The sequence below is a fragment of the Mixophyes fleayi genome, chromosome 6 (genome assembly GCF_038048845.1).
Source record: "Mixophyes fleayi isolate aMixFle1 chromosome 6, aMixFle1.hap1, whole genome shotgun sequence".
In the NCBI taxonomy this organism is placed as follows: domain Eukaryota; kingdom Metazoa; phylum Chordata; class Amphibia; order Anura; family Limnodynastidae; genus Mixophyes; species Mixophyes fleayi.
In genome coordinates this window covers 87286241-87309548 of record NC_134407.1, presented here as the reverse complement: position 1 = coordinate 87309548, position 23308 = coordinate 87286241, and the positions used below count along the sequence as shown (strand labels likewise).

The 23308-nt window shown below is 39.4% G+C and overlaps 1 protein-coding gene across 2 annotated transcripts in view; it reads left to right on the top strand.

The window, feature by feature from the left end:
* Positions 1–23308, top strand: part of OPN4 (opsin 4) — a 78199-nt gene that overhangs the window by 14515 nt on the left and 40376 nt on the right. For both annotated transcript variants that reach the window (XM_075217024.1, XM_075217022.1), the window contains exons 2-3: positions 20460–20602; positions 21972–22105. In XM_075217024.1, the coding sequence (XP_075073125.1) occupies positions 20460–20602; positions 21972–22105 (277 nt within the window). The remainder of the gene's footprint in view (positions 1–20459; positions 20603–21971; positions 22106–23308) is intronic.

Below are 23308 nucleotides of genomic sequence, written 5' to 3'. Positions count from 1 at the left end.
CTAAGAAAGTACGAATCTGCTTCTGGCTCTGCGGCAGAGTCATGTGTTGTATGGCCTCAATTCTGTCGGTTGTCAGGTGTCTTAGCCCCTTAGTGAGGCAGTGTCCTAAGTATTTGACCTTAGTCTGACATGGCTGTAATTTATCCTTTGCCACCTTGTGCCCTGTTTGTGAAAGATGAAGCAACAACAATTTAGTATCATGTAAACATGACATAAAAGAATCAGAGCACAACAACAAATTGTCCACATATTGAATTAGAACAGACCCATTGTGGGGTTAAAAGGATTGCAAACAGTCATGTAAGGCTTGGGAGAAAATACTGGGGCTGTCAATGAACCCCTGGGGTAGTCTGGTCCATGTGTATTGCACTCCCCTGTAGGAGAATGCAAAAAGGTATTGGCAGTCTGGGTGAAGAGGGACTGAGAAGAAAGCAGAACATAGATCAATGACAGTAAAAGGACTGGCAGACGGTGGAATCTGCATGAGGATGACAGCTGGATTCGGCACTACGTGGAATTGGCTCTCAACAACTTTATTAATTCCCCTTAAGTCCTGGACTAATCTATAGCCCCTCCCCCTCTTCTTCTTCACAGGGAAAATGGGACTATTTGCTGTACTGGCTGTACGAATTAAAATCCCTTGTTGTAACAGCCTCTCAATAACAGAATATACCCCTAGTTCCACCTCCGGTTTTAATGGATACTGTGGGATTTTTGGAGCTATCCTACCACTTTTTAGATTGACCATGACAGGGGCTACGTTTGCCATCAGTCAAGTGTCCTGTCCATCTCTGGTCCATAGGGAACCTGGTATTTCCAGCAACATCCCCTTTACTTGAGATGGACTTTGTTCTACAACAGGAGAGTGTAACATTAACCTTTGAGGGGTGTCCAATATATCCTGTACCTCATGTGCGACCTTCTCTGGTATATCTAAGAACACACCATCAGAAGTACAGTATATGACACATCCCATTTTACATAACAAGTCTCTCCCTAGCAAGTTAGTAGGAGCCGCTGCAGCCAAGAGAAACGAATGCTTAGTATGCAGAGGCCCAATAGTAACTTCAGCGGGTTTAGTTAGAGGATAATGTAACACTTTTCCCGTTACCCCCAAAGCTGGAATGGTTTTACTGGTCACCTGTAGATTGAAAGGAGAGGTTATCACAGATCAGGCCGCCCCTATATCTACAAGAAAAGTTTGTTTCCTACCAGCTATGTCAACTATCCTTTTTGGTTCTTCACTCTGGCTCTCAGTTAACCTCCCTGGCTGTAGACTACAGGTATGACCTGACCCCTAGCGCTGACTATTGATTTCCCGCGCAGCATTTGTTGCTGTAATATGCGCGGGTAGGTGTGAGTCTTTTAGTCTATGTGAATCCCTCCTTGGAGGATATCTATCTGACCCTCCCCTCTGTGTATTGAGTCTTTCCTTTTTACAATCTCTCATGTAATGTCCTTCCTCGTTACAGTTGAAACACCTGATCACTTTAGGTTTCTTGTTATATGGGTTGTATGCTGGTGGTCGTGTATGCACCCCTTCTAGAGCCTGTATACTTACCGTCATTAACCTATCACTTTTCTCTTCCCTTTTTCTAAAAAGGTTTTTGTCATGCTCCACAGCAGACTCCCTAAGAGAGTCTACCGTGACACCTCTCCAATTAGGTAATGTGGTTTGTACTCTCGTCTTTAAATTTTCTCTAAGGCCATCCATCAGTACTCCTACAGCTACCTCTCTGTGATGTGGGTCCTCACTTATGTTGGATATCCCAGTAAACCGTTTTATCGCTGCTATAGCTCTAGTGAAGTAATCTGCTGCTGTTTCACTATCCTTTTGTTTAATGGTGAAAATCTTACTCCAATTTACTACTACTGGAAAATAGATGGCTAAGTGTTTGACAATTTGTTCTATATTCTTTTGGTTAATCTCAGCAGTCAAGATGTCATCTTCCTCCAACAAACAATCTTTATTGAATTTTTGTATGTTAGTATTGAGAGGAAGACACGCCCTCAACACTACACGCCAATCCTTATTGGTTGGTTCGTGGGCATTTCCTAAGTCTTTAACAAATTTCTGACACTTAGCCAACTCTTTTCTAGGATCTGGGAATTCAGTCATAATGGAATGTAATTCTGATCAAGTCCAGGTACAATGCATTGTAACATTTCCTCAAGGAACTACACCATCCTTATCCGGTTTCCCAACGCACCCTCTGGTACACTGACTTCAGGGGACACTACATGATTTGCTGGTTCTAGATTTAGAATGCTTTCACTCCTAGTGATTACGCTACTCTCACCTATCTCAGCCATTTTCTCATACTTGCGCTGAGCCTCTAGTACACTAACGGCATGGGCAATGGCAGAAATCACAGTGGGTTCATCTTCATTTTCAGATACACTTGATTTAAACTGGCTTAAAACAGGATACAACTTAGCAATTTTTCTATTTTCAGTTTTAACAACGGCTGTACTTACCCCTCCCGCCACATAAGGTGGCGGGGGCTCGCTTGCGCTGAGTTCGCCACGCTTCTCAACGGTTACATCCGCCTTGCGCGTGCTTTTCGCCATGCCTACTTCCAGTTTGCATTCGCTGCTCTGCCACGTGTTACCTTCCATTTGCCACAATTTTAAACAATCATTATGTTTATTCCTCACTTTCGATGAGGTAATCAACCATACTTTATCTTTTACAGTATTTAGTACCTCTGCATTAAAACTTCCTATTGTTGGGAAAGGCCTATCACAAGCTTTGGTCATCTTGACCCACGTGTCACAATATACAATTGCGTATGCACCATACTTCTTACACATGAGAAACCTAGCTGAACCAATAGGGCCTTCCTTAGGCAGTACACTGACCATCTCTAACGTATGCTTAGCATCCATGTTGAACAATATACCTTCTACCCGGAACACAGACACAACGCAATGCTCTGTTCCTTCCGGCTAACAATTCCAACTCTGTTGCTATAATCACAGCTAGAGATCTCTAATGCTCGGTGAATGTATTTCCTTTAGCCGCGTTCACTGGCTTTTCTCGCACCAGGCGAGGATCCCTAATACAGAAATATCACTGTGGGCCCCAAGGGCTATCAGCTCCTCGATACCCTGGCTCAACCACAAAAATCTGTTGAGTTTATTATAACGGGGAGAACAAAGTCGATACAATCAACCAGCCTTTCCAATATAATTCCTCCTAGCTGCTTCACCAATTTGCACTAACAGTGCGGTTAGATCGCACTGCCTACCAATACTAATTATTAGCAAACCTTGCGATCTATTGGTAGCGCTTTGCGAAAACCCGGTTTTCGCATTCGGTATACCTGCCCTGTATACCGTCCTTCAGTTGGGCAATCCGCCTCTTCAGACAGCAACTGAGCACAATGAATAATGAACAGTGTATCTACGTTACAACATCACACACTATACACCTTTTCTCCGCAGAAAATCAAAAGTTCCCAACAACAGTAATAATATCTCAGAGGCTTTCACAAGTAATTATACTATGCATGTATAATAACTATCAAAACGATTGTTTAACCACGTGGCAAATCTCCCGGAAGTTCGCGTATGCACAGCAGGAAATACACATACGCTAAGCAATGCAATACAGTTAAAACGCATAATGACAGAAAAAAGAAACAGTTTTCTCTTTTGTCCCTAGGTTCTAGTTAGCGTGCCCTAGATAATGCAAAACGGACATTCGGTTTCGCAACACAGAGTAAAATTCAGGTTTTGAACGCCATGCGTTCTTACCCGTTTATGACGCGTCTCCACCCTTTGTTGAGGAACCGAAATCCGCTGGTCTTGCGTATCGTCGGCAACGAAACCTCCAAAGCTCATGAGCCCCCAAATTGTTATGTGCGTATTGTCGCTAACCAATAACGATTGACGAACCTCGATTTGTGTTTCCAAAGCACAAAGATTTATTCGCAATAAGTAGGATAAATATGCTCAAGCGAAGTAATAGTAAATACAGCCGTTACTTATCGCAGGCGCTCTGGATCCAGTGCAGTCATTCAATCCTGAAGTCTGGGGACAAGATGTCTGCACTCTGGATCACAAGCTGCTGCTTATATACACAATAAAATACAGTAATACAATGAAGATGGTATAGCTTGCATCTATTGGTCCAGGTCTCAGGAATGTCCAAGGGGTTGTCAATCATTGGCTGGTTCATCCTAAGGAATCCAAAGGAGGGGGTCATCTCTGCAGGGGGTATGCTCTGCTCTTCCCGCCAAGATTCCTTAGTCTTAAGTAGTTCATAATTCCCTATCATTCATAACTTGTGTATGCACTCTGCGATTCCCTCGCAGAGTGAACCAAACAGTAGGATATGTAACAAGGTTCATTATGATACCACTCATGATGTTATTCCTTCAACCCGTTCCGTGTATTTCACTAATATGCATGTTACTCTGATATAACATATAAATACTACTATATTTCGACATAACTGACTATGTGTTGCAACTACCATTAATGTGTACTATTTTATAAGAATGCGTGTTTGTGCGAATGTATGGTAAAAGACCAATTACTGTTGCTGCCACGTGTAGTGGATGCGTACGCCCTTTCACGCCGTAGCGTGCTCTTGTACGTAGATGCGTACCGTACGCATCTTTTCAGACAAAGACGACCAAGTTTGCTAGACTTTAATTGAAATGGCTTTATCCAATTTGCTGACTTCGACAACTCCCTGAGCCATCAACCCCATAATAGCTGCTTGGGTTGCTCCAGCAGCATTTCCACCACTGTCCAATGATTTCAAAAGGTAACTTAAAGACTAATGCAGAGTGGAACATGCACCTGTTTAAACCTGTAGTACATCTGTAAATAACAATACAGTAAAATATACATACACACATCGTGTATGCCAATAACAACTGACAGAGCGGCTTCATTGATTGATATTTTATCAATGAGCTCAGTTGATACAATGCAATTCATTTCGGTTAGTGTTAAGACTGTGGCATTTCAACACTACTAAACAATACAGAGCTGCTTTCCCGCGATCTGACCAATCAGAACGAAGCCACCCTGTATTGATAAGAGACTGACAGGCCTGTCAGTTATGTGGTGGCGCCACTGGCAGCATGTTCTCATCATTCCATGTGGGTTTTTTTCTGGATTGACTGGAATACAGACAATTTCCCCCAGTATTTAGATGAGCAATAAAGTGGAGAATGATTTTTGGGGTGAGGTTTTTTTTAATTTTATTTTTAATAATGATTTTTCACTTTGTTAGTCTGGATATTTTGCAGTAGTTTTTACAGTTGGGCTACAGGTTACAGTGGGCCAAGGGCAAGCTGATGCTTGTAGTTCTACAAGTGCCAACATGATCTAGTAGGCATGGATATGCAGGGACTTTGTAGATTTACAAGCACCAGTATACCCCAAGCAATTTAGGCATGCTGAAACTAGTAGTGCACCTGCAAAAAATACTTTTATCTATTATATTATTCTTTATTTTCCCAACACGAATCTGCAAGGGGTGTTGGAAGGAGCCATTGTTGTTTTCTTCAGGGGGATGGGGGAGGGGGGAGGCACGTTTTATTTGTGGGCACGATTCCCCTAAGCTAGTCTTTCTCAATCTGCATTCCCCAGACACCCAAGTTTTCACCAAGGGATGAAAATTTGTAATGGCTGAAAAAAAATATTTTTGGTCCTAACTTTTTATGTATAACTTAAAATTCATGTGGTATCTCACAAAGGACATAAATACAAATTAATGCTGGTATTTTATTTCATTTTTAACCTGGCTTTGGAGGGGCATGTGATATATATTTCAATGTTATTCACTTCACTTGTCAGTGGTTTTAATGTTGTGGCTGATTGGTGTATACACCAATCATACACCTCTAATGTTTCTCATGCATACACCTCTCATGTTTCGGGAAGGTACAGACTCAAGGAGTTTGCAGTAGAAGGCTGCAGGCAGGGTTAATTTTTTGCACAGTAAACTTGCTAGGCTGGACACACACAGGTTGTCTAATGAGGTAATTAGATCAAAGGTAGGGGATTTATGTATATAAACTTGTATTGTGCATATGCACAGTGCAAACAATGCCATATAGTGGCTGGTGTCTAGACAGAAGGACTGAGTCAAGTCAGAATTAGTTTGCATAGGGGTAAATGTATTAAGCTGAGAGTTTTCCGGCGGCTTTGAAAAGTGGAGATGTTGCCTATAGCAACCAATCAGATTCTAGCTATCATTTTGTAGAATGTACTAAATGATAGCTAGAATCTGATTGTTTTTTCAAACCCGCCGGAAAACTCTCAGCTTGATACATTTACCCCCTGGTGCCATTCTGACAGAAAGTGTGCTGTTTATCTGTGATGTGAACAACAAAAGTATATATATATATATATATATATATATATACAAGTTAACCCATGCATGATACTCATGCATTCTAGTCAAATCAAGCTACTTAAGGTGTTAAAAAGGTTCTTGTCATGCATTTGGGCCTAGCCCAGGCCTCCTCAGGGGAAGAGCGTTACTTCCCGACGCAAGCGCCCTTTTTTAACGTCATTTTGTTCACATGTCACCACCTCATCATTTTTCTCCATCACCTCATCCTTCATCTTCATCGCCACATCCTTCATCAAGCTACTTAAGGTGTTAAAAACTCCCCACTGTCACCCCTGGCAACCACCAACCACTCCCAAATGTCACTTCTCCTTCAAGAAATATATAGGTCAGTGTATAACTCTGCCCAGCAGGTGGCGCTGCAGCTTGTTTTGTTTTTTTTCACACACGCCACTAGGCATTTATATAGTAGATATATATATATATATATATATATATATATATATATATATATATATGTTTCTTTGCCACATTACAAATTATTTACATTAAATTCAAATAATCAATTCCCTACATGTGAGCCATAGAAAATAAATAAAGTCCAAAGACAAATAGAAGCCCCTTTCTTCAAAACATCGACACCCAAAATGGAGTAATCTGGGATCAAAAAACATAGGAAGAAAGGGTGCTCATGGTGTAGTAATTAATGTACAATCAATGAAACTACTGAAAGCAAGCAGCGTACATTTTTCAAATAAAGATAAATCTTATCTATTAAATGCTTGATAGATCAACTACAGGCAAGATCCTCAGCTCTTACTTATAATCACATCCAGAAGACAACCGCCCATGTGGGAAATCTTTTAAAACAGCCAATTGTTATTTTGAACAAGATTAAAACATAGAAAAGGTAGCATAAAAATAGCGCTTATCTGAGTCCACGGTTATGTTAATACCAAGGAGGAACACTTCAAGCTCTCCGGCTCAGCAGGTGTAACTGTTCCACAAATATCACACTGGCGATAAAAAATTACTCTAAAAGTCTACATGTTTCATTCTCTCAAACTTCATCAGGATATCCCCTGTTTTGTAACATGCTTTTCTTTCAAAAGTGTCTCGGCGTGATAGGAAGCATGCTAATCAGCAACCATCAAAAAAGGAAGCTCGTTGTTAGTAACACTTCACCTCTGGGGGGTTTATGGGGCACTGTCTGTGCGGGTGTGCCACATTTTCAGGATCTGCCTCCGGCTGTACTGCAGCATCTTTAATGAGGATGCTGCTTGCCTCCGGCAGTTCCTGTCTGCTAAGACTTATGCTTGGACTTTGCCTTTATATGAACCTGGCCTGCAGTACCTCTATACCACCAAAGGTGCTGCTGTCTGACCATTGTACATTCCACCTTACTAGCAGGAGTTAATCTCACTCCTTAATCAGCACCCACACCTTATTCTTTGTCTTTATAAGACTGCCTTTCTCAGTAGTCTGTGGCAGTTCATTGTTGTCTTGCCTGTTGCTGCTAATTCTCCAGAGTATTCTGTGTATTGTTCCATTCTGACCTTTTGGTATTAACTCCTGCTTGCTACTTGGCTTCGTTGTTTATCTTCTGACCCAGACCCAGGCTCCATTCTTGACTACACTCCAGCTCATTTCCTGGAACCTTCGAGGCTCTTCTGGCTTTAACTCTTTGACTTGTTCGACCCTTCTCTATTCTGACACCCACAGATTGATCCAGTACCTTGTGTCTCCTCGCAAAACCTCAACTTCTATCTACCGTGGTTCATCCAGTACCTCTTGCCTCCTAAATAACAAGTAATCCTACCATCTATGGTTCATCCAGCACCTTGTGCCTCCTGAGTCTACCAGGTAGCCTGATACTGTGGTACATCCAGTGTTCTGCAGCCTTCTCTACTTCTCCAGCCCTTGAGCTAGGTTTGGTATCTGACTACTCTGTACATGCCTCTGTGAACTGTTTTACTGTGTGTGACTTCCTAAATCATTCAAGATATTGCCAGTCCTGCTGTTGGCAGCACGGTGGCTTAGTGGATAGCACTTCTGCCTCACAGCACTGGGGTCATGAGTTCGGTCCCGACCATGGCCTTATCTTTGTGGAGTTTGTATGTTCTTCCCGCGTTTGCATGGGTTTCCTCCGGTGCTCAGGTTTCCTCCCACATTCCAAAAACATACTAGTTGGTTAATTGGCTGCTATCAAATTGACCCTAATCTGTGTGTGTGTGTGTGTGTATGTTAGGGAATTTAGACTGTAAGCTCCAATGGGTCTATGTGAATCCCATTGGATTCAATTGTGAGTGAGCTCTCTGTATAGCGCTGCGGAATTAGTAGCGCTATATAAAAAGCTGATGATGATGATGATGATGTATCTGCTGTCTTGAACTGTGTTGCTGTTTATCATTTACCTCACCAGTCTCTGCCTGTGAATCTAAGCCTAATAAAGACACTTTACTTTTACATTATCAATCTTGCTGGAGTTCATGCTAGGAGGAATCCTGACACACAGCTACTGAGCCAAAGGAGGGGGTGTGGGGTTCCATGGCCTAGAAGCATCAGGGGCGTTCAGTCACCCCACTTTGGTGCTAGTAGTCGCTGTTAGTTGATTTATCTATGCTTTCTTTGCCACCAATAAATTTGATTTAATTCAATAACTGTGTAATCTTTCTCCACCAAGCCAGCCTCCTTTATTGTTATTTCTTAGTTAGGGAATGGTGAACAGTTGTCAGGAAGCATTATGCAAAGGAAACTTTGGATTAACTGCTAGGCAGCTTATTCCTTTTTGGGTACCCCCGCACAAGGTTAATTTCCATGCTTGGCTTAGGATCAACCACTCATGCAGTTACATTAATAATAATGGAATAATAGAACAAATACAAAAATATTTTTGTGAGTGCTACTATTATTATTATCCTTTACTTTTATAACACCAACATATTACTCAGTGCAGTTTTAATAATGAACATTAGTGCATATGCCAGTGAAGCTTACACAATTATATGCGGGTATATTTGCTAAACTGCGGGCTTGAAAAAGTGGAGATGTTGCCTATAGCAACCAATCAGATTCTAGCTGTCATTTTTTTAGTACATTCTACAAAATGACAGCTAAAATCTGATTGCTTCCTATAGGCAACATCTCCACTTTTCAAATCCGCAGTTTAGTAAATATATACGCCATAGACTCCTATATAAAAACAGCATGGGCTTTCTGTTGGCTCTCTGCAGTAAAATAAGACACAGCTTTGCTCAATATGTTGTTTATAGTAAAATCAGCAATTTATTTTGGTATATTAGATCAATGCATATGGTGAAACCTTGCTTAAATCCATTGACTAATTGGATCCTCATGAGCAATCAGTTAAAATTCTTAACTTGTCCCTATTTTAACTCTATTTTTTTACATCCCTTTAGTTTACTGTAATTGGCATTGTGTATATACACTATATATTTATAAAAAATGTCACATAAATGATATCAATTAACTTCCATGCACTAACACACTTTAATCTACAGTAAAGTACAATTTAATCCACAGAACAGTACATGTGTACTTATTATGCAATATTTGTCAGCTGTATGTCCTCAGGAATGGAATTAAAAAAATCACATTTCGTTTAACAAAGCTACATTTCTATTTATCTACAGTGAAAGCTAAAGACATTCTAAATAAGTCTAAAAACACATTTTCTTTTAGAACTATAACCACTTTGTACTGAAATGTCCCTTAAACATTAGTTTGTTTTCCCAAAAATACAGAAGCTCAGTGTAAATGGTAGTTTAAATGATAAAAGTAAATTAATTGCATAGCTTTGAGCAATAATAAAACTATTTCAAATACAGATATATCAAGCATCAAATTGTTTTTTTTGATCACTGGCTCATCCAGTATGGTTTCTCCAAACATAATATTAACAATAAACACCAAAGGATTTATAAATTGTACTTGCAATACCATAGCTGACCAAGTGGCTATATATATATATATATATATATATATATATATATATATATATATATATATGTATATATAGACAGAGAAGGGGGTATATTTACTAAACTGTGGGTTTGAAAAAGTGGAGATGATGCTATAGTAACCATTCAGATTCTAGCTTTCATTTATTTCATTTATCTAGCTGTCATTACTACAAAATGACAGCTAGATTCTGATTGGTTGCTATAGGCAATATCTCCAGTATTTCAAACCCGCAGTTTAGTAAATATAACCCAAAGAGTTAAGAAGGCCCTGCGAAACAAATTTATAACCTATGGGTAGAATTATTTTTACTATTATCCTCAAATTATAAAATATCACACAGTTCTTTCCATTGCCGGGATATAATACATATAAATCACACACAATGACATGACACAGAAAAGAAAGATGAACCTGCCTAAATGAACTTACAATCTAAGAGGTTTTGGAAACAATTGATAAATATGGCTGCGGTAAACCTGTTATAGCTATTGGTGGGATAGTGACTGTGGATACTATAATGGCGAGTGATAGTGCTGCTTAGCCATCAGTACATCTATGAACCACATGGGCTTGTCTCCACCTTGTAGTTATCCACCAGCTCACTGTATCTGCCTGTTCTGTGTTTTTCTTGGCATCATACATGCTCTGTACACAGAGCAAGAACATTTGTTTCCCATGCCCAAGGAGACTATGGAGAACACCGCAGGAGGAGCTCAGCAACCTATCAGTTATCTATTCATTAAAGCAACCATTTCGCTCCACAAACCTATATACCCCTGCAAAAATCTAGATACATTTGTGCAAATTGATGTTCGCAGCAGATTCAAACCTGTATTTGTGATGTGGAACCACTCTTTTTCATAAATGACCTCCACTGTCTAAGTATAATATCTTAGATCACAAGCTGCATGTATTTTTATAAGGGGTATGGGTATGTTTATTTGTGCATGGACCACCAAATTGGTATAGATGCCACTCCATGGGTCCTTTTCATTCATTCATTCATTCATTCATTACCCAGACAACACTGCCCTCATAGGTCTTTTCAGAGAAAAGACTGTTAATGTCTCAGAGGGTTGCAATGCGATTTTTTTTTACCTACCCTTCTCTAATAGAAGCACCAGCCATGAGCTGACTAGCCTGGTTGTCATTGCAACAGGGGACCTCGTGCTGCTAGCTTCAGGTTATAATGCTAATCAGCCCAGGCTGGTTATTGCCTATGCTGGCATTTAAATTTGTAGGGAACCTTTAGTGTCTGCTCGCACCCCCAACATCCCCGCCCCAACAAAACAAAATATTGATCAAAATTTTTTAGCAGTACTTGCCCTGCCTCAGTAAGAGTACATGGTATTCGTCACAATCCCAGAAGTGTGCAATCAGGCCAAACGTTGGTATGCCATTAGAGCTAGTTTTCATAAGCATCTTGTCTGCAAATACTCATCACAAACTTTTAAGGCTCTAATACCCTGTTTGTGGTGCAGGAGATGTTGTCTATACAGGTTTCCGGTGCCTGTGGAGGTTGTCAGTGTTGTCCGGAGAGAGTCATGCTGTGACATAGAAGCTGGCATGTACATGTGCTCTTCTCTGGGAAATTATATAGTTGCGTCATGTGCACACCTCAGTTCCATATTAACCCATTATTCTGGCATTGTCCGATTATTATGTAAATATACCATACTCTAGCATTTCCTGTTGTTCTTTGGACAGATTTTTGGTGGAACCCTTGGCATTAAATCTGACCATAAAAAAACAAACAAAAAAACAAACAGGTTCCTTGTAAAGCTGTAGATGTTCCATCAAGGTCACAAAAGGGTTCTCTCAACCACTGGATATTGTCCAAACGTTTTGACCCGGGGATTCCGGGTGAACTACGAGAAGTTTGGGAGTTATTGAGATTAGGCATGGAGTAGAAGATTACTACTGATTCTCCTTGGACTAACTACTAAAGGATGAATATTTTCTTCTCACTTTATACTACACTGATTTAACAGACCTGGAAGCACACATTATACTAACAACCCTTTTGATCAGTGTTCCCTTAAGCTTGATAAAGACCAGTGGGGTCGAGACACGTTGCTTGGACAATAGCCAGTGGTTAAGAGAACCCTTCTGTGACCTTGATGGAACATCTACAGCTTAACCAGAATTCCTGGGATCCTGATGGTTGACTATACATCTATTCCATATTTGTTATTTACCAAGGGAAATCTGGTAGGGGCACTTGCGTAACCCTGGAAAGGAACTATTATTTTTTATATGCATGGTTTTATGTATTTTATGTGAGTAGCTTTCTATATTAAATATTTGAAATTTGCACTAGGAGTTATTTTCCTTTCTTCTTCTTTTTATGATATATCAGCTTACCTCCATGGGTATAAGTGCATTGGAGGAAAATAAATGGGGCATACTTCAAGGCATCTTACATGACAAGTTAAAGACAAAAGTCTAGTAAATACAAGCACAAGAGGAAGTTATTCAGTAAGAACATAACAGCATTTGAAGTGTGGAGAATACCGTCTTCCAAACTGGAACTTTCACTTTACAACAATCATAACAACACATATGTTGGTGAACAAATTGATTGTTTCTATTTACCATACTATATTTTGCATTTTTGTCTATTTTATATATCATTTGGAAAATCTAAGAACACAGTGGAGGAATTAATGGAAGCAAAAATTGTTTGTTCATATATTGAGTGGTGACTGTTATAAATTGGTTTGTTTTAGGTGTAGAATTAAGTGTGCAACTTCATATTTATATGTTTTTTTTTGTGTTACAGGATTTTTAGTGGGTGACACTATTTATATTTGTAAGGCGGCATTTGTAATGCGCTTTGGAAGTTATACTTTGGAAGTTATATTTCTTATTAAACCTGACCATGGCTAGTGATCACTTCCTGGATTCACTGTGTATGCTGAATTTGTGGCATTTATTTGATTACATATACCAACTACCTCCCAGCTATTAACTATTGCTCTCAGGTCATTGTGTACAGAACTAGTGCTCACTTCTCTGACCACAGGCATTGAGTATTATTTGGCTACCAGCCCTTGGGTTCAATTGTTGACTGTACTGCAAGCAATTTGCAGATACCATTACATTCTTCCTATTGAAACAGGAATAATGCTAACTATAAATAATTAAAGAAGGGAATCTTGACCTATTTTAATTAGTGGTTAAGCAGCTCTTGAGGCACTGCAAATCACAGCATGCCACACTTCCACAGGTTCATCATTTTGATGTATACAGAACTGTTTAAGTTGGTCACACACAAGCAGATCTCGGAGCTTGGAGCAATACTTCAATGACAGAAACAATTTTCAATTTAGACACACGATTGGCTTCCAAGTTGGACAAGGTTCAGAATAAATTTGGTATGTAAAAGTGCAGTAGGAAGATCACTGTACGAGCATGCCAACAATGGCAATTGACTTGGCTGTGTGTATGTCAGCTTTAGGCAAAGAAAAGTATTTTGAGTGACTTAGCTACAGTATTTTGCTTCATTTTATTCAGATGTATTTTTTCCCCACTGGCAACTACAGTGCAACAAATAAACAGGAAAGTCTGATAGTGACCTATAATGAAGAAGCAGTTGATGATTGCTGCATTTTCGATTCCAGCATGGAGTGTATAAGATATATACCAAGTTGAATGTACTAACCAACTACTGTGTTAGTTGGTTGCTAAAGTTATTTAATTATTTATATTTTTCATTTATAATTGGCCAACGGGCAGCACGGTGGCTAAGCGGTTAGCACTTCTGCCTTACAGCACTGGGGTCATGCGTTCAATTCATGACCATGGCCTTATCTGTGAGGAATTTGTATGTTTTCCCCGTGTTTGCGTGGGTTTTCTCCGGGTGCTCAGATTTCCTCCCACACTCCAAAAACATATTGGTAAGTTAATTGACTGCTAACAAAAATTGACCCTAGTCTATGTGTCTGTCTGTGTGTGTGTGTATGTGCGTTAGGGAATTTAGACTCTAAGCCCCAATGGGGCAGGGACTGATGTGAGTGAGTTCTCTGTACAGCTCTGCAGAATTAGTGGCGCTATATCAATAAATGGTAATAATAATAATAATAATAATAATAATAACATTTCCTGCAGCATTATAGTGTCTTTGGCCATCTCTAGATTATAACGGGTTTAGCACAACTGTCCATACTGTAAATGCTATATATTGTATAGTGCAACATTTGTAATGTCTCAACAGCTAGGTTAAGATCAAGTTCACCAATAATAACTTCACTTATCAGTGAGAAACTTTCACTCCTATTTTTCTATTGTTCTTCAACATACCAATGTTTATTTTCTACTCCTATAGCTACTTCATATGTTTACAACCAGATATAGCAAACTCTTTCTTCTTGACATATATTACCTCATAGTTCTGTGAAATGCTGTATTGCCTACGTTTGCTGAAGACAACAGAGACCATATTGAACAGGAAAAAGGGCCATTCCATAGTGCAAATACAGCTCTGGACACACGTGTTTAGAGTTGGTGGAATAGACTTTTAATGAAAGACATGAGGCATACCCCCTCTGAAAATCCTCAGACCCAGTGAGACAGGCACTTTTTACACCCAGCTTATAACTGTTCCAGAAAACCTACTTTAATTTGCTCATTATGCCTGTTAAAGGCAGTGTAAAAAGCAGTGTTCCTGTAATATGGCAGTTAAAACATACCTCCTAACATGTCTGTCCCCAGCAGTGGGATAGGGGGGCATGGCCACACCCCCATTGTGCTGTGGCCACATCTCAAGTCACAACATGGATGTGGCCTTGTCCCCCAGAAGGCTGCCTAGAGCTGTAAAGTTCTAAGCTGCCCATTAAATACATCCCTTATATCATCATTCCCACCTGCAGGACAAACATGTCTCCAAGTGGGACATAGCCCTAAAATCAGGACTGTCCCACTGAAATCAGGACAGTTGGGAGGTATGTAATATGGTCTGCCTGCTGACAGTCCAAGAGTAACATGAGCCAACTACCTGTCACTTTGCCTTCATAGCGTTCAACCTAAATGATTAGCTGTTCCTGTGGCTCATATAGAATTGGATGTATGTCTATTTCTTTTTGCAAACAATAAGCATTTCCATTCTGCTCATGTGTACCAAAAACAATCTGCATACATCTTTTTCCATAATTTAAAGCACCTTACACTTACTAATCCTTATGTCTGGAAAGGTGGAATGGGGGAGTGTAGGGGCTGGCAAGCTTAGGCTGTGTACAGTAAGGGCCTATTGATGTAATTGTCACTTGTGTAGATCCAGATGCAGACACAGATATGCCTGTTCTATGACAGTATGACATTTTTGCGTTTCTCCTGACTGCTCATATACTCTGCAGACAGTTGCAATAAGGAGCAAAAAGTAAAGCCTCATTCTCCATTTCCCAGCTTGCGCTACACTGAAGAATGGAAATACAGAAAACACTCCTAATCACTGTAACAACTTAATAAAAATCAAACATTGGTTTACGCTATGAGAATTACAAACAGGATTAAATGCATACTAACTAGGTCTGTGGATTTCAGTTGAATGAAACTTAGATTGGACGAACCTGATCATTAATACACTGCAAATTCCTGCAGCCAGTTAATTTATTCAATGTGGCAAATTATGCACCCTCAAGCTGGCTCCTACAATGCAATAGTTAAAATATACAGTCATGGCCAAAAGATTTGAGAATGACACAAGTATAGGTTTTCACAAAGTTTGCTGCTTCAGTGTTTTTAGGCCTTTTTGTCAGATGTTGCTATGGTATACTGATGTAAAATTAAAAGCATAAGTGTCAAAGGCTGTTATTGACAATTACATTAAGCTTATGCAAAAAGTCAATATTTGCAGTGTTGACCCTTCTTTTTGAAGACCTCTGCAATTCGCCCTGGCATGCTGTCAATAAACTTCTGGGCCACATGCTGACTGATGGCTGCCCATTCTTACCTAATCAATGCTTAGAGTTTGTCAGAATTTGTGGGTTTTTGTTTGTCCACCCGCCTCTTGAGGATTGACCACAAGTTCTCAATGGCATTAAGGTCTGGGGAGTTTCCTGGCCATGGACCAAAAATGTTGATGTTTTGATCCCCGAGCCCCTTAGTTATCACTTTTGCCTTATAGTAAGGTGCTCCATCATGCTGGAAAAGGCATTGTCCATTAACAAACTGTTCCTGGATGGTTGGGAAAAGTTGCTCTTGGAGGATGTTTTGTTACCATTCTTTATTCATGGCTGTGTTCTTAGGCTAAATTGTGAGTGAGCCCACTCCCTTGGCTGAGAAGCAACCCCAAACATGAATGGTCTCAGGATGCTTTACTGACATTCTGGAGTATATGCAAACTGCCATCATAAAAACTGAGGCAGCAGACTTTGTAAAAAAACAATACTTGTGTCATTCTCAAAACTTTTGGCCATGACTGTATAATGGATATATATTATCTGTGTTGAGCTACCCCAATAGGGAACTGGTTGTGACTTCTGTTTTGTTAACTGCAAAGTGTTCTCATTATTCAATAAATATTGGACAGAATGCTCATTCATTATCGTGATTTGCTGGAAAATAAGCCTTGGGCCAAACGGAGCACCACCAAGTCATGCTGAAAACTAAACAATGGTGTGTTTAATAAGTGTACAGAATTCAGGGATGGTAATACTTGGTACACAATGCACATAGATTAAACAATTTCCCTAATTAACAAATGTGATAAGTGTATGATTATAGTTGTTTTAACTGTAATCCCCTTGCTGGGTGGTAAAGGTAGATTTATCTATGGCAACTATCTCTGTGTTTTCCTGGGGTTCACCACCTGGTTCTAGATTGGTCTCTCTTATTTTTAGGTCTTTGTGGGTGATTGTGCAAATAAAAGCCCCTACACATGCAGGATTATTAAAAACATAATGTGGCAGATGCTACAAGGGTGGAGGTGTATATATAATGGGAACAAGCGCTCAAATTCAGAGATAAAGAACACACACCCTATCACGAGCATCACATAGAGAGACTCTCTCCCAAGGGCCCAATGTTAATCCTGTATTTAAATCCTATAGCGCTCAGTGGCAGAACATATAACTCCACACATACAAACTGCATATCAGTTAACATATAACCAGTGAAAACGTGCACTGGGTGGACCTTAATTACACCCATGCACTTACTAACATGCAGCAAGTACCCCTTTGCTGTATGTTATTAAGTGCATGGGTGTAATTAAGGTCCACCCAGTGCATGTTTTCACCGGTTATATGTTAACTTATATGCAGTTTGTATGTGTGGAGTTATATGTTCTGGCACTGAGTGCTATAGGATTTAAATAAAGGGTGGAGGTGTGCAAGAACAAAGTGAAGCAATAACGGACATAAAACCATCTCTCACTTTCATGGCATAAACAAGGAAGCTTTGTTACATCACTAAAATTTCACTGCAGCACAGTTCTTGGTTTTGTTGCATAATAAAGTATTTCTGCTGTACAATAGGATGCTGGTTGTTTTTCAGGATTTAAACACAGGGCTTCTGCCTCCGTGGACTGCTGCTCTGCTGACTGAGCTAATCTGGCTGCTGGACAGTTCCTTGTCTTTATTCAGTGTTCTAGATCAGTTCCAGTGATCTCCTGATCTTCCAGCATGCCTTAGCTCCACCCATTGACTTCCTATAAAAGCCTGGCCAGTTCCTGTCTCCAGTGCCTGATTATTGTGCTCTGTGCCTGTGATCTAGCTCCTGCTCCTGTTGCTCTTCCTGTCTACCTGCATATACTACACGTGTACCGACCTCAGCTTGCCCTCCACTACGCTTCTGCGTCAACCTTTAGACTGCTACGCCTCTCTGTGTACCGAACCCGGCTTGTTTGACCTTTCTTCCATCTCATCTCCTGTAAGCCAGCCTTCCTCCCTGCCACTGGGCTCCTATCCAGTCTCCGGACCGTGACATTGTTACACTTGAATCCTCTTGTTGAGGATTGCTTAACAGTCCGTTATTGTTTATAAACTGTAATGTGATCTCACTGGTTGATAATGTTTAGGCTTAGATGTTCTCCTCTGTAACCTAGTTTGAGATTAAGAAATAGTAACCCTAGCACCAAAAGAGTATTGTTTGTAAGATATGGTAACGTTATGTAATCACAATACTGCAGAACTTGATAATAATGAGGATGACAATGGTGTTATCGGTGAAGATGGGTATCTACCAAATGGCGCAGCAAATTATGTAACAGAGATGAAGTGTCTAGGCGGTCTGAGCTCCTACCTTTACTTACTTTGCCTGACATGGCAAAGGTTGTAGACAACTTGACATATGTTGTCTGGGGTGGAGGAGAAATATATCAAGACGCAAGAGGTGGATCTGTATTTTGGCCAAGCATGACATTGCATTTATGTAGGATATGTGGTGGTAGTGGTGGTTGTCTTACTTCAAAATAATCTATATATTCCTCATCAACTTGGTAGAGCACAGAACATCATTATCGTTAAAGTAGCATTCTCAAATTCTAAATCATTATGCATCTTCACATTTCCAATTGACAGACAGGTTGGGGAAGGGCAGTGGCAAGCTCCTCTACAGTGTCAGAACATAAACGTCAAAAATACAACTCATGGACAACCTTAGACTCTACTCAAACTCACATGAAAACCCAATTGGCTCTTCTGCCTCAGTGTTATTTTTTCAGATTTTTTTTTTATGTGCCTTTTTTGGATGTGACTGACCTATATTTGGAGGTAGAAGGAGATGCATGAGAAGTTTAGAATGTGCATGATCTTGTATTTGTGTAGGGATGTTGGCTATTTTGTTTTCTTTCTGTCATTGTGTGAGGTATTTGGGCTTTGTTAATGAAATTTACTTCTATGTTTCTTATATGACTTTTTTTTAATGCTCAAAACGCTAGTGCCAGTTCTAGTACTGTGATGCTTCTGTTCAATAAACTGATCCATAGCAATAGCAGTAAAGCTGTGCAAATGGCAATACCCTACAAGAGGTAGGGAAAGGGTGACTAGAGAATTGTTACTTTGCAAATTTCAAGTGAGTAGAAGTCAAATGGTGACACATTTATTTTATTTATTAACCTTTATTTATAGAGCGCCTACATATTGCACAGTGCTTTATAGAAAATGTTTAATCATTCACGTCAGTCCTTGCTCAAGTAGAGCTTACAATTTACATTACCTACCACATGAACATACACACTATTTTGCAAGTCAATTAACTTACCAGTATATTTTTGGAGTGTGGTAGAAAACCTACATAAACATTGGGAGAACATGCAAATTCCAGAGAGTGTCCTGGTTTGATTTGAACCCATGGCCTCCGTGCTGTGAGGCAGCAATTTTAACAACTGGATACCATTTTTGGGGCTGAGTTGGGGCAAGCAAATTGCCACAAAAAAAGGAATCCAAATTTCACCAGGGATGGAGATGGTCTAATGGACCCTTTCTCCAAATACTTGCTAATATAGGTTTCGATAGCCTGAGGTTCAGGGTTGGACAGTGCAAAAATATTGCTCTTAGGAAATTTAACCTTGACATGAGTTCAATAGCACAATCAACGTCTTGAAGGGAAAGCAATTTATGCAGATTTCTTGTACAAAACTTATTGTGACAAAACAATTTTTATACAGGTGAGAGAGACAACCGAATAGGCTCAGACAAATATTCTTTCTATTACAATATTCACTCCATCTTAATATCTCCTTCTCTTTTCAATTTATCTCAGGACTTGTATTCAACCATGGAAATCCAAGCACAACAGGAAATAAGGGACTATTTATTGACAATCTTGCTTTGACATAAGGCCAGACATTTGAGTCGGGTATAAAACTTTAAGGGTTGGACGGTAATCTATTATCTGGAGGATCTATTAGTTCTTATTCTCCCATGGTTATGTTAAATGTTGGTCCATTGCATAAGGAAATTATTTATTTCTTCCCAATTTAATTTGTGATTGTGAGCTCTCTCATGAGTAGGGCCCTTCCTACCTTTTGTTTTAACCTTTTGTTCTGCATTTTTTTGTATACCATGTATACCCCTGTTTTATGTATGTCCTACTTTATCAACTGTGATGTACTGTGAAGCACTGTGGCACCTTATAAATCTACAATAATAATAATAATAATAATAATAATAATAATAATAATAATAATAAAATACATTAAAAAAAAAATCTTTTCCAGGAGCCACCTCGGGATGATATTTACCATGTGTACCCTACATCTGATGTTCCTGATCATGTGCACTATACAATTGGAGCTGTGATCCTGGCAGTGGGAATAACAGGAGCGCTCGGTAACTTTCTGGTCATCTACGCTTTCTGCAGGTATTTCCATATGCATGTAGACCTGTTTACACATGTCCTGTACACTACATTTGTCAGATCAATTGAAGGAATCCACATAAGAACAATTATTGTAATAGTGATTTGTTGAATGTTAAATTTAGATTAACAGGCTTAGCCAGTAGATAACACTGTTAATATCCTTATCTTCATAAAGCATAACACTCAATGCTATCAGTGGGGCACCAGTCCTGTTAAAAGCAAAGGGTATACTATGGGATATTTTCATAGGCAAATATCTCCTACCTGGTAAATCAAGAAATTATCTGGTGGTATATTGGCAAAAGGCTCAAATTGAACTCCTTCCTCAAAGAAATGTCAATTTACAGTTTTCATAAAACAGAGAAAAATATATGGCAGTCCTTCTCTCTGGCAATATTCAGAGACACTACATATACTAGAACTGGAATTGCTTTCACTTAGAATTTTCATTCTTTAGATAACACCAAAGGAATTAAACCAGGGAGAAAGCTGAAACTGGTACCTGAATCTATATACACATTCAGAGCCAGGACAAAGGTATATGTTTTAAGTCCTTCTCCTTCAGCCTCCTTAATGCCCCACATAATTATAATACAATAATAGTACATTATAATACCAGCACTATAGGCTGTATTTATAAAAGGGTGAAGAGCTCTATTGCTCTGTACATAAATGGGGTTACCAGTAGAGATAACAGCACCACAATACTTATTCTTTTAAGGATGACATTAACAGAACAATAGCATTTAAAATACTAAAATACCTTTATCTTAAAAAGTAGCATTTTTTAAGGCAGTTATGTCTTGAAGTTTGTTTTCTTTTACAAAAAAGGAAATAATGTTTATAAGTACATTAAAAAAATCAACAACATTATATATAAAGTTATGTTTAGGCATATTTTCTGTAAAAACTGTATTTTATTTTTTTTATCAACTGAAACTGGCAGTTAAGGAGCTGTGAACAGAATATCACTGGTCAATAAGACTAGCTCATGCCGTTTAGTCAAGCTCTGTAAAATTCAGTTACTTTGAATTGTGCTGTTTAAGTTCTTGTGGTGAAAGTTTTATGGATGATTCCTGTTTACTACCCTTCTCTCTACTCAATCTTACCTATGAGGAATCACCATTGCTCAACAAAGCTCAAATCCAGAAAATTAATTAAGGAAGTCAGCATTTATTTCTTTCTGTGGACTGAAGAAATTATGCAGTTAGGCAGTAGGTGAACTCAAGCTGGATAATTAAAAGCTGATGAATAGTGGACGCTAATCTGGACTAAATTCAATTAATGTTACATCACTGGACAGCTGGTTCATACTGGTGATCACAGCTTTGAAAGGATTAATAATTTGTTTCTGCCTTTCTCTTTATAGAAGTAGGAGTCTTCGATCTCCGGCCAACATGTTCATTATCAACCTAGCTATCAGTGATTTCTTCATGTCTATAACTCAGGCCCCTGTTTTCTTTGCAGCAAGTCTGCATAAGAGATGGATTTTTGGAGAGAAAGGTAATTAAAATGTTACCATGGACTGAATATATAGCAATTCTGAAACTACATTACTGTCATCCTAGTCTAAAGTCTTCATAGTATTTCACTTGACTGTACACAGGGTAGCCTTGTAAGAGTTAAATATATAATTTAGTGTCTTTTGTATGCCAGCAACCATCACAAAGGCAAGCACTATATGTCCCTGCACTCTGATCAGCAATATAAATATATTCAGATTTCATGCGTTTGCATGAACATTTCACAGTATCTCCACATTAAAGAATAACTACACACAAAATTAAGGGCCTCATTTATTAGCGGACACAAAGTCCATTTCAGGCGCCATGTGAACATTTCAACTGACGCGCATGCGCAGTAAGCATCAGTTCCGTCTGCTTTTCAGAAGCAGTGTACACTTGCGACAGCTTGCGTCTCAGTACGAGGGATGGAACACTGAGATATGTAGGCGTGACCATGAATAATTGAGATACTATAGGCATCTACCTGCAAAAACAAACCTAGACGGATCAAGACGCAGATGGAACACACGTCAAAAAAGACTGAAAAAGTGCGGCAGGAATTATGTGGCGCTAGCAGTTCCTGCTAGCTGCAGGAACTGGTCACAGCTCAGTAGGGTATTACGAGTGGGATGCAACTGGGGTTGCTTGCCACTCGTAATACCCTACCAAGCTGCGGCACACTCCCACTTCTGCTCTTGCATGTATGTCTTAGACGCACATTGCGTCCGACTGTAAATGAGGCTCTGAGAGTTTACTTTTGTGTGGATTGAAAAGCTTTCAAATACAAATGGGTCTAATGGTCCAAAGTCGTACTCCAGTCTCCTCTTACTGCTTGAAATAAGTCTAGCTCTTTCCAATGCCCTTCCCTGTGAAACTTTTCGGTTAGGTGAACAGAAATTTAATGGGGGAGGGACTTTAACACTCATTTTGGCATGTTTCAAAGAGGTCGATAGGTTTACTGTTTATGTACTTAGTGTGCACACAGGAAGCCTATTAGGCAAGTGTAATAATTCCCACAACAAGCCCCTCACTCCAAGTTTGTACACAGCCAGTAATTTACACTCTCCCTCTGTGTGTATATATATATATATATAATATATATATATATACCGTATATACTCCTGTATAAGCCGATATTTTTAGCACATTTTTTTCTGCTGCAAAAGCCCCACCTCGGCTTCTACTTGAGTCAATGAGTTTT